At 45.3% G+C, this 12,809-nt stretch overlaps 1 protein-coding gene across 2 annotated transcripts in view; it reads left to right on the top strand.

Annotated features, from left to right (window-relative positions):
• Positions 1-12,809, top strand: part of MBOAT2 (membrane bound O-acyltransferase domain containing 2) — a 164,370-nt gene that overhangs the window by 97,848 nt on the left and 53,713 nt on the right. For both annotated transcript variants that reach the window (XM_069975704.1, XM_069975705.1), the window contains exon 4: positions 3,755-3,850. In XM_069975704.1, coding sequence (XP_069831805.1) covers positions 3,755-3,850 — 96 coding nt within the window. The remainder of the gene's footprint in view (positions 1-3,754; positions 3,851-12,809) is intronic.

Genomic DNA, 12,809 nt, shown 5'->3' with positions numbered 1-12,809 from the left:
TCTCCTCTTACTAACATTGTTGTAGAGACGAGGAATTCCTGGAAGAATCGTATCAGGTCTAGTGGAAGAGGGTTATCCAGCAAAATATTATAATATTTAAGGAGTACCTGTCACAATGGCCGCTGCCGGATCAGTAAATATGATTCACTGTGCTGGTTGGCACTAGTGCTGGTTGTTGTTACCCCACCGATCAGTACATTTTGCCCAGAATACTTCTTTAAAGCAAATGTGCTGCCCCTCTATGACGCAGCCCAGTTAGAATCAATAGAGCCGTGTCATAGAGGGGGATTCCTCCCACTGGGGGCGGGCCGGCCTGCCTCCAGTGCTTCAGCCCTGGCGCGGTACTCGTGGATAGAACGGCGCCGTACACGGGAACCGAGCCGTGGTTCAAAAAACGGACCGCGGCATCGGCTTCCTTGTGCCGGCACAGATCTATCCGTGGGCCATGTTAAAGCGAATGTACCTGATGGCACCTGCATATAAGATACCGATCTTGGCAAATTTTGACCAACATTATGCGGGGCATTTATTAAGTCCGGCGTTTTTTACGCCGGACTTATAAATGCCCCCGCAGCTCCGGCGCCAATGGGATTTATGTAGAGGCGGACTGCCTCTACATAAATCCCGTGCGCGTCGGTGCGCACCGCCGAAAACTTACGCCAGCTGAGGACTGGAGTAGGTTTTGGCGTACATTTGGGCGGAACGGATGGTAAATCGCGCGGACTCTGAGTCCGCGCCCTCCGTTCCGCCCACTACCCGCCCCCTTTCTGCCCCCTGGCGTACTCGGCGGAAAGTGCCGATTTGCGAATATTTTATTCGCAGATCGGCCATTTGCATATAAAAAAATACGCAAATCGGCACTTTCCGCCGAAAATCATCCATTCGCCGGATGATACATGTGGCCCTATGTGTAGCTGGCTGCCGGCTGTTTAGGCCGTAAAGACAACATGGTGTGAATATTCCATGATCTTTGTGGTCCAGGATCCAGTATTGAACTTAAACGAATCAGCTGTAATTCTGACTACAAACTGCACTAGGTTAGATAGCTGTTAGGTAAAGGAGGCACATGATACCTTTCATATATGCAGCTGTGCTTCCAGAACTAGAATAGAAAAATACCTAAATTTTCCTCTGCAAAGTGTCAAAAAGGTGTTCCTGAGCTCCTGATCTGCTGCAGGCTGTAACACCTCCTCACTCCCCCTCCTATCCTTGATTCTGCTTGGGGTTTAGCTTCCAGGTGACTGTCAATCAAGAAGGGATAGGGATAGGAGAAGAGGCGAAGAGGCGTTGCTGCCCTCAGCAGTCCAGAAGCTTGGTAACGCCTCTTTGACTCTTTGCACGGAAGAATATCAGCATTTTGTCTATGTTCTGGAAGCACAGACAGATATATGAAAGGTACCACGGATCTCCCTGACCGAACAGCAGTTTTGAACGTGAATTACAGCTTATAAATGTTATCTATTAGTATTCACCCGTGCCTGTTAGCACCAGGACTGTTATTTGCATTCGCTTAGCAAGTAACATGAACATTATACAATCTCAGCCATCTTAGTGTTGCAGTTCACGTGGATGAATTAAAAATTAGGTGTAATACTCTTTAATATTTATAACCACCATTAACGGGGATAATTGAATGCAGGAATGTTCATAAAGAAAAATGGGCACTTAGCAGGTTATACAGTAATGTATCTGATCTGTTCTATTATGTTATCAAGTGTAATCTAGCACTATTGTGGTGATACGATCGCTTTATGCAGTTGTCATGGAACGTGACTCTTGCATATTGTTGATGTCTATAGAAATCTTGGCACCGTCATCATGCAGAGTAAAGAGGATGTCTCAGCCGCTGTCTTTATATTTTATTGCGCCCCCTGGTGTTCTTTCTTTTCCTCTCAGATAGTGTTGAAAAGATCTGTCAAACTGTTCGGGTTCGGCAATGTTCTCCGAAACTGAACGCTCAGCTGCAGAATGTTGCCGAACCCGAACAGTTTGACAGCTCCGCTCAACACTACTCTCGGACCATCGTGCATACAAACATTTTTTCCTGCCAGGTTCCATATAAAAATTTTTTTTCATTGGGGGCCATATTATATAGCTATTGTCTGTTATAGGGCAGGCACCATACAATGGCACATGGGGTGCCCATGACTCCATAGTATGGGGTCTCACCAACTTTGCACACATAGGGGAAGAGTATCCCATATGGGGCATCACTTTTATGCAATATAAATTTATCAAGCCTGTCCTACTGGCCTTGACTTTCCAATGAGGCTATTACAATGTCCAGAGTGGCTGTACATAGTTTTTAGCGGATGCCTAATAATATATTTATGGAATTCAGCACAACATCCTCTCCCGGCTTCCTCTTCTACTGCCTTTGTAAGCAGTTAAAGGGGAATTTCCAACCCCAAAAGTCAACCATATCCATAGAAGTGGGATAACAAGCTGATGAGTGGCAGCATGATTGATGGGACCCACAACGCTTCTAAAAATTGCTGAACGCTGAGCCAACCAGGTTACGGTTGGAAAATAACAGCAACCCAGCAAAAAGTTGGTGGACCAAACTTTTAGTTTGATGTGGTGATTGGTAATATTGGTGCCAATAAGGAAAACTGTGTGCAATCCAGCACTCCAGGACCTGTAGAATAAATCGTAGCTTTTATTTAATCAGTGTAGCTTAAAATCTTAAAACCAACGCGTTTTATGATTAAGCGCCTCGGCATTAGTTTTATGATTTTAGTTACAAGGATGAAATAGAAATCTATGTTTTATTCTACATGTGCAGAAGTGCTGGACTGTGTTTCCCTATCTAAATTTGTACGGCACTTGGCTGACACCAGGATTCATGGAGCCCCCGTCATTGCTATTCAAGGGCTAATTCAAGGTGCAAGGTGAGCTGATCAACTTCCTTTTTTAACTAATATCGGTGCCCTCTTTATAGGACAATCTCATAGATGGTCATAAAAAGCTTTATATCTTATTTCACCCATGCTAGTGAACACCCCTTACATGGGCGAAGTAAACATTGGTGATGTAAGGAGGCGTTGGTCACATGATTCACTCATATTGCTCCTCATATGACTCCTTCCTCGGCTGTCCCTGTATGCATTAGCTGTTTAGGTGTTGAATACTAACTGAAAGCATTAATAACGCACTTAAAAGAAAATTCCGGACAACTATAAAAAAAAAAAAAAAACAGGGAGGGCAGAGGGTGGTGAAGGCATAATAATAAAGGTGCTCCTTGAAGTGAGATGCCACCACTTGCGGTCACCCACCGGTCTCCTAGGTTGCCTGATCCTGTGACGTCACGATGCACGGTGCACCAAAGGAATGCCTGTGTCAATCATCTGTCACTGACTAGCTAAGCACATAGTCCTTGCCAGGAACTGGGAGAAAAGGGAGACCGGAGGCTGACAGTAAGCTAGTGGCGGTTCACTGTGGAGGCATCGGGATAGGTAAGTATGACTTCATCATTATGTTACTAATAAACAATAATAATTCAATAAAATTCTATTTTTACAAATTATGTGTTTCACATATATCTATATCAATATTTCATATATATATATATATATATATATATATATATATATATATACACTTAATACATGCATATGATGTTTAATATGCACACGGGGAGTAAGACATTTATTAAGCATAATGCTAATGAGGATAAGGATTTTAATACATTCATGAGGTTTTACACCAGTATACGTGACTGTCAGCTTTAATTGCATGTTTTATTAATTTGCAGATACTGCTTTGTGTTTGCTTTGGGATACCTCACCTTGTGCCAAATAGCGAGAGTCTATATTTTTGATTATGGACAGTATTCTACTGATTTTTCTGGGTAAGTACACTATACTCAGTATATTCTCCTTTCTGTTCTCAGCTTCACCCGATACATTTTTTTTACTGACCTTGAAAGCCGAGATGTTTAAAAACGAAAATGCAATTATGATAATAGAATGAGTTATTGGCCTTATTTGTATAGTGAAAGTGATGTATCGTTCAGTGATGCATAGAGGTATTGTAAAGTATTCAACCTTGACTTCCCATCACTATCATCCAATTATTGAATTTACTGAATATTCTCTCCTGATATAATTACTGATTATAACATTAAATGGAATGTCTCTTAGAGATGGCTTGGAGGATACATGATCGCCATGGGTTTGGCTGTCATCAATCAGACTGTCACACCATATAGTTCCTCATCAAAGGGTTAAGGACAAGTTGGGTTCCCAGTAGGTGCCACTATTTACAGCAGCTTTTCTTTTGCTCACAGAGTGGTGGCCCCTAGTGGTGGACTCTCTTCTATTACATCCATATGCTTTAAAAGGGCATCTGCCCTATATTTTTCATCAGGTAGAAGTGCTCCCGGACTATCCCTTTAAAGGGGTTGTCCGGTAACATAGCTTTATTTGTAAAAGGAACGGACTGGGTGAAAAAAATAATAATAATCCTGAATCACTTCCTGATCCCCCACCATTGCCTGACATTCACCAGGTCTCTACGCAACACACTGAAAGTGCCCACTTAGCCAATGGCTGGATAACGCAGGTCACCTCTGCAGCCAGGAATTGGCTCAGCAAGCATTTCCTGGATATAGAAATCAGCTGATTAGTCTGATCAGTAGCACTGAAGGATGAGATCTCTCTGCTGCCACCTCTGTCCATGTCAGGAACTGTCCAGAGCAGTAGCAACTTCTCATAGAAAACCTCTACTACTCTGGACAGTTCCTGACAGGGACAGAGGTGGCAGCAGAGAGCACTGTGTTTAGACTGGAAAGAATACACCACCACAGATGATGTCGCTGGGGCCAGAGGTCTCTCTCACTGCGACTTACCTGTGCTCTCCCCATAGAGAATACAGGAATGTTCCTGTGTTTGAGGAGGTCAGGTGACTTACAGCTGAATGATCGTCCGAACACCAGTTATTGAACGTGTATGGGAACCTTTAATGGCAAGCAGTATATTGTGATTTTAAACCTACAAACAGAATCTAGAATGCAGGGATCATGACCTGTTTTATAGAAAGAATCAATGGGGCTTCCTGGGAACAAGACCTCCTATGGGTTGAACTTTAGAAGTCCTTCTAGCTACCCTATAAAAGGTTGTTAATGCGGCCTACAATGGCTGTTATACATTACACCTCCTCAGGATAGAGAGCAGGCGCACCTGCTATTTTTAGTTTCTTGAAGAAACAGAAGAACTTTTTCTGTCAAGAAATATCGACAGAGACTTACATGACCCCAGAGCGAAACAGAATTCAAAATGCTGGTTTAATTTTTTTATACTATAGTAATGTAACCTTTCAGATTTCGAGCCAATATTTTTATTTAAAAGGTGTCAAGCAGTGTCTGGCCGACTCAACAAGACTTCATCCAGTCAATAGTAGTTTTTATCTTTCTACTGTACAATTGTCAGGACACACACTGGAAAACTATTGCAGTTAAAAAAATGTTTCATAACCTATAAACCTATATATATACACTCACCGGCCACTTTATTAGGTACACCATGCTAGTAACGGGTTGGACCCCCTTTTGCCTTCAGAACTGCCTCAATTCTTCGTGGCATAGATACAACAAGGTGCTGGAAGCATTCCTCAGAGATTTTGGTCCATATTGACATGATGGCATCACACAGTTGCCGCAGATTTGTCGGCTGCACATCCATGATGCGAATCTCCCGTTCCACCACATCCCAAAGATGCTCTATTGGATTGAGATCTGGTGACTGTGGAGGCCATTTGAGTACAGTGAACTCATTGTCATGTTCAACAAACCAGTCTAAGATGATTCTAGCTTTATGACATGGCGCATTATCCTGCTGAAAGTAGCCATCAGATGTTGGGTACATTGTGGTCATAAAGGGATGGACATGGTCAGCAACAATACTCAGGTAGGCTGTGGCATTGCAACGATGCTCAATTGGTACCAAGGGGCCCAAAGAGTGCCAAGAAAATATTCCCCACACCACGACACCACCACCACCAGCCTGAACCGTTGATACAAGGCAGGATGGATCCATGCTTTCATGTTGTTGACGCCAAATTCTGACCCTACTATCCGAATGTCGCAGCAGAAATCGAGACTCATCAGACCAGGCAACGTTTTTCCAATCCTCTACTGTCCAATTTCGATGAGCTTGTGCAAATTGTAGCCTCAGTTTCCTGTTCTTAGCTGAAAGGAGTGGCACCCGGTGTGGTCTGCCCATTCTCCTCTGACCTCTGGCATCAACAAGGCATTTCCGCCCACAGAACTGCCGCTCACTGGATGTTTTTTCTTTTTCGGACCATTCTCTGTAAACCCTAAAGATGGTTGTGCGTGAAAATACCAGTAGATCAGCAGTTTCTGAAATACTCAGACCAGCCCTTCTGGCACCAACAACCATGCCACGTTCAAAGGCACTCAAATCACCTTTCTTCCCCATACTGATGCTCGGATTGAACTGCAGGAGATTGTCTTGACCATGTCTACATGCCTAAATGCACTGAGTTGCCGCCATGTGATTGGCTGATTAGAAATTAAGTGGTAACGTGCAGTTGGACAGGTGTACCTAATAAAGTGGCCGGTGAGTGTATATCTTTCTTCCCAGAAAGCCCAGCGGAGTATGAATGGCCTATAGGTCTCCAAATATCTTTCCAATGATTTCTTTAAGGAGAAGCATTATCCCTGAGATTCCATGAAAAAATAGCCTCCCTGCAGCCAGACAGTACCTTACTTTCTACTAAAAATAGCCTCTCTGCAGCCAGATAGTACCCTACTCTCTACTAAGAATAACCTCTCTGCAACCAGATAGTACTCTACTCTCTACTAAGAATAGCCTCTCTGCAGCCAGATAGTACCCTACTCTCTACTAAGAATAGCCTCCCTGCAGCCAGATAGTATCCTACTCTCTATTAAAAAATAGCCTCTCTGCAGCCAGATGGTACCTTACTCTCTACTAAGAATAGCCTCCATGCAGCCAGATAGTATCCTTCTCTCTACTGAGAAGGGGCAATAATCCTGAAACAGCTATCTACAGGTGGCTAAAACTCTCCTTCTAGAGAGTTGTCTGGTCCGGATAACATTCCCAGTCAGACATTAATCTTAAAGAAAAGACACCCCTAAAAGCTACTTCCAGCTTGTTGCTTTGAATATCTGTCACAAATGCGCCGGACGTAGGTAGGGAACAGAATGAGACAGTGAGCCCTAACCACTAGAACCCACCTTCTGACCCTACCTACTTGCCTCAACGGCCCTAAACGGCCGTGGACAACCATGGTGTCAGTCCCTGTCCTACACCAGGTGATACACAAAACAAGACAGGCGAAACAAACACAATAATGCAAGGTCTACAGTCCGGGTCAGCAACGACGGTCAGCGAGGTACAAAAACGTAAGGCAGAAGAAGAGTCAGAGACAGGCAAGGAGGTCAGGGCAGGCAAAGCAGGTTGGAAGATCAAGCAATAGGTCAGGCAACAGAAGTAACAGAACCAGGAGAGATGAAGTGCTTAGCTGAGTAACACTCAATAGCTAGCAGGGAAATGAAGAGCCTGCTGCTTTTTTATCTGGAATCAGGGACTGGGTCCCGCACTTGATTGGATCAGCCCTGATCCCAGCACCCAGCTCAGCTGGACAGGTCTTATAAGGAGTAACCCCTGCACTGCCAGAGTGTAACAGGCAATGCGGGTGTGGCTGGGAAACTAAGACAGCATTCAGACAGAACTGCAAACAAAAAACAACCAGAGGCTCAGCGCTTCCTCGGTCGCCCAGCACGGACCGAGGAGCGCAAAGTCACATTCCTGACAGTACCCCTCCTCTTATGAGGGGCCTCAGGACCCTTAAAGGACAAGTGCCATGAAAAACTTTTTCCCAGTAATTGAAGCACATTACAAAGTTATATAACTGTGTAATATGCTTCAATCACCTATCTGCCTTCCTTCCCTTTCTTTTCCCCCCTCCACCCCCCACCAGGAAGTGTCCTGACTGTCGTCACCGTCACCAGGCAGCTCCTTCTTGTGAGGATAAGTCATCAGCAGGAGGGCTGCTCTAGGTCCTGTTACACCAGCCTCCCCCTCCCCTCCTTGTCAGGTGACTCTGCTTGCTCAGCTTATCTTCTCTAGTGACATGACTCCTTCACTGAGTCCACAGCAGCAGGAGAGAGGGTATGAGGGGAGCGGGAGCTGCCTATGTGCCGGAGTCAGTCAGAGGGAAGATAAGCAAGTGAGATGTGACAAGTGATGGCCTGCAGTTGTTCAGCCAATGGGAGCTGAGCAAGCCTGTCACCTGACAAGGCAGGGGAGGGGGGAGGCTGGTGTAACAGGAGAAGGAGCTGAGAGAAGAGCTTGGTGATGGTGACGGCAGTAATCAGGTCTGTGTGAGGTAGGACACTTCCTGGTGGGGGGTGGAGGGGGGAAAAGACAGGGAAGGAAGGCAGATAGGTGATTGAAGCATATTACAGAGTTATATAACTTTGTAATGTGCTTCAATTACTGGGAAAAAGTTTTTCATGGCACTTGTACTTTAATTAAAGGACCCGGTTTAGAGGGGTTATGGTCATGAAACTTCCGGATGAGATGTGGGGCATGTATATCCTTACTGGCAACCCACGTATTTTCTTCAGGACCATATCCCTTCCACTGGACAAGATATTGGACGGAATTTTGAATTTGACGAGAGTCCAATATCCTGTCCACTTCAAACTCCAGCTCCCCCTGGATGACCAGAGGAGCAGGGAGGACTGAAGGAAGCACAGGATTAACATATTGTTTGAGAAGAGACTTATGGAATACATTGTGAATTCTCATAGACCCAGGTAATCGTAATCTGAATGAAACAGGATTAATGATCTCTGTGATAACGTACGGACCAATGTACTTGGGTGCTAGTTTACCAGAGGGAACCTTCAATTTCAAGTTCTTACTTGAGAGCCATACCTTTTCTCCTATCCCGTAATCTGGGCCAGATATGCGTCTTTTGTTCGCCTGTTTCTTAGCTGTCTCTTGGGCTTTGACCAAGCTCTGAAGAGCTTGGGCCCAAACTGTGCAAAGTTTAGAATAAATACCTTCGGCCGAAGGGTTTACGGACTCTTGACGCATGTACAGAAGAATATCTGGGATTAAAGCCATAATTACAATAATATGGCGACATCTTGAGTGACTGATTTTCACGATTATTTAGAGCAAATTCCGCTAAGGATAGAAACTCTCTCCATTTATCTTGGCTCCCTGCAACAAAACACCTCAAAAATTGTTCCAGAGATTGGTTCACCCTTTCTGTCTGGCCATTAGATTGTGGGTGAAAAGCCGACGAAAAGGATAATGAGATGTCCAGCCGACCACAAAATTCTCTCCAAAATCTGGAAACAAATTGTACCCCCCTGTCAGAAACTACATTTTCTGGAACACCATGCAAACGTAAGATATGGTTTATGAACAATGTAGCCAAGGTACGAGCATTAGGGAGCTTACGCAGGGGAATAAGGTGACACATCTTAGAAAATCTGTCAACAACCACCCAAATGACTGTTTTACCCTTAGAGGGTGGCAAATCGGTAATAAAATCCATAGAAATATGAGTCCAAGGTCTGGTAGGCACCGGAAGGGGATGGAGGAGACCCTCAGGTAGTCTACGCAGAACCTTGGATCTGGCGCAAGTTTCACAGGCGTCGACAAATGATTTGACATCTCTTGCCCATGAAGGCCACCAATAATGCCGTGAGAGTAAGTACTTAGTACCTGCAATTCCCGGGTGACCAGCCAACACAGAATTATGAATCTCCTCCAAAACCTTAAGGCGAAGGTTTGGAGGAACAAACAGTTTGGACTCAGGAGTATTCCGGGGAGCCAGAGACTGAGATTCCGCAATCCGAGCTGCCAGATCGGGTTGCAAAGTGGCCACCACCACCCCGGGCGACAGGATGGTCTCTGGTTGCTCCCTGGAAACCGTGTCGATGTCAAAGCTGCGCGATAAGGCGTCAGCTTTAACATTTTTAGACCCAGGCCGAAAAGAAATTTCAAAATTAAATTGTGTAAAGAACAAAGCCCATCTGGCCTGACGAGGAGTGAGACGTTTGGCTTTATCCAAATATATCAGATTCTTATGATCTGTTAACACCTTAATTCTATGTTTAGCCCCTTCCAGAAAATGTCTCCATTCATCAAAGGCTAATTTAATGGCCAGAAGTTCCCTGTTACCTTTGTCATAGTTGCTTTCGGCTTTGGAGAACTTCCTAGAAAAGTAGGCTATGGGTCTGAGGTTGGTGAGGGTCTCTGAACCTTGTGAGAGAACTGCTCCTACCCCAACCTCAGATGCGTCAACTTCAATGACAAAGGGTTGTTCAAAGTCAGGCTGAGTTAACACAGGAGCTTCCGCAAAACATCTCTTAAGCTTGTCAAATGCCAGGATAGCCTCAGGACTCCAATTAACCAGGTCTGCCCCCTATAGGTTAGATCAGTTAATGGTTTAGCAATAACAGAAAAACCCTTGATGAACTTTCTATAGTAATTGGCGAATCCCAGGAACCTTTGTAGGGCCTTAAGGCTACTGGGTCGCTCCCAATTTTCAATGGCTGTCACTTTAAGGGGGTCCATACAAAATGAGTTGGAGGTGATCTTATACCCTAAGAATGAGACCTCCTGTATCCCAAACTGGCATTTTGACAGCTTGGCGCAGAGGTGATTTTGCCTTAGCAATTCTAACACAGTATGAACATGCTGAACATGAGAGCACCAATCAGAAGAAAATATCAAAATATCATCTAGATATACCACCAAAAAACAACCCAGATGTTCACGGAACACGTCATTAACAAAATGTTGGAAGACTGCCGGAGCATTACATAATCCAAAGGGCATAACGAGGGACTCCTGTCCCTCAGGAGTATTAAAGGCAGTCTTCCACTCGTCTCCCTCCTTTACTCTTATTAGGTTGTATGCTCCCCGCAAATCAATCTTAGAGAACCATTTGGCTCCCACAATTTGGTTAAAAAGTCTGGAATGAGAGGCAGAGGGTGTTGATTTTTCACGGTGATCTTATTCAATTCTCGATAATCAATACAGGGGCATAGACCACCGTCTTTTTTACCCACAAAAAAGAATCCCGCCCCCATGGGAGAAGAGGAGGGACGGATGTGACCTTTACGCAAGCTATCCTTGATATAATCTCGCATAGCCTCTCTTTCCGGACAGGACAAATTAAATATTCTACCCTTAGGGTACTTAGACCTTGGTATCAAGTCAATAGTGCAATCATAGGGACGATGGGGAGGTAATCCATCCACCGATCTCTCATCAAACACATCAGCATAATCAAGCAGAAACTCCGGAATCTCCCCATCATCAGAAGAACATTCAGCAAGCGACAAAGAAATACAATGAGGAGCACACTCTGGTCCCCATCGAACCAGTTCCCTGTTGGGCCAGTCAAACAGGGGGTTATGCTGGTCCAACCAGGGTAACCCCAGAATAATATCAGCAGACAAATTTTCCATAAGCAAAAAGTCAAGCTTTTCAAAATGAACTGATCCCACCTTTACCTCAAGATGGGGGGTAATGTAGCGTATATTACCCTGAGCAAAAGGGGCAGAGTCCGCTCCAGTCACATTCAACGGACATTTAAGCTGAAGCGGACATGCCCCCAGACCAGACAGAAAGCAGTATTAATAAAGTTAGCAGAAGCCCCAGAGTCAACCTGGGCATATCCGGAGATAGATTTATCTCCCAAAGTCAAAGAAATAGGCAACAACAACTTCTTTTTCTAGTCGAAGGTTACCTGTGCACCTGAATGACCCCCTCGATAATCATTCAGGCGCTGAAGTTTTCCGGCGGTGAACCAGGTCTAGCGGTACATTGTCGTACTTGATGCCCCGCTTTGCCACAGTAGAGACACAGATGGTTCTGGAGGCGATATGCACGTCTGGCCTTGGCGTCAGTTGACCCGATCTGCATAGGTTCGTCTTGCGGAGGGGAGACAGGAGAGGAAGAAGGTGGTTTAGGAGGTAAGGTCAAAGGACATGAACCAGAAGGGAATTTAGACGTCTCTCTCTCTCTTTTCGTCTGTCCCGCATACGCCTATCTACCCGTATGGCTAAGGTCATAGTTTCCTCCAGTCTCAGGATTAGGATAGGCTACTAACAAGTCCTTCAGTTGGTCAGACAAGCCCGCACGAAACTGGAAACGCAGAGCTGGGTCATTCCAAGCAGAGGGTACACACCACTGCCTAAAGTCAGCACAGTATTCTTCCACTGGTCTCTTACCCTGTCTGAGTGTCGTCAATTGGCGCTCTGCCTCTGCTGCTCGGTCTGGGTCATCATACAGAAAGCCCAAGGCTGAAAAAAATCTGTCAACGGTAATTAAATCAGGGGAGTCAGAAGGTAGTGAGAATGCCCATTCTTGGGGTGGGCCCTGCAGGAAGGACATAATAATGCCCACCCTCTGGGTCTCATCTCCAGAGGAGCGGGGATGTAGCCGAAAAAATAATCTGCACCTCTCCCGAAAGGTCCGGAAATATTTCCTGTCCCCCTTAAATTTCTCAGGGAGCTGCACTGGGGGTTCAGGAGCCTGCGGGGGGGGGGGGGGGGGGGGGGGGGGTCAGAGACATCTGCTTGGGCAAGGACTCTTGTTCCTGCACACGCTCAGCAAGGGTCTGAACCAACGTATTCAGACCCTGCATCTGGGTCACCAGGGTGTTCATAGGGTCCATGATGCAGGTGACCCAAAAATCTTCTTTTGGGCTGGCTATTCTGTCACAAATGCGCCGGACGTAGGTAGGGAACAGAATGAGACAGTGAGCCCTAACCACTAGAACCCACCTTATGACCC

Source organism: Dendropsophus ebraccatus, chromosome 6 (genome assembly GCF_027789765.1).
Source record: "Dendropsophus ebraccatus isolate aDenEbr1 chromosome 6, aDenEbr1.pat, whole genome shotgun sequence".
NCBI lineage: Eukaryota > Metazoa > Chordata > Amphibia > Anura > Hylidae > Dendropsophus > Dendropsophus ebraccatus.
This window is presented reverse-complemented; position numbering and strand designations above follow the sequence as displayed.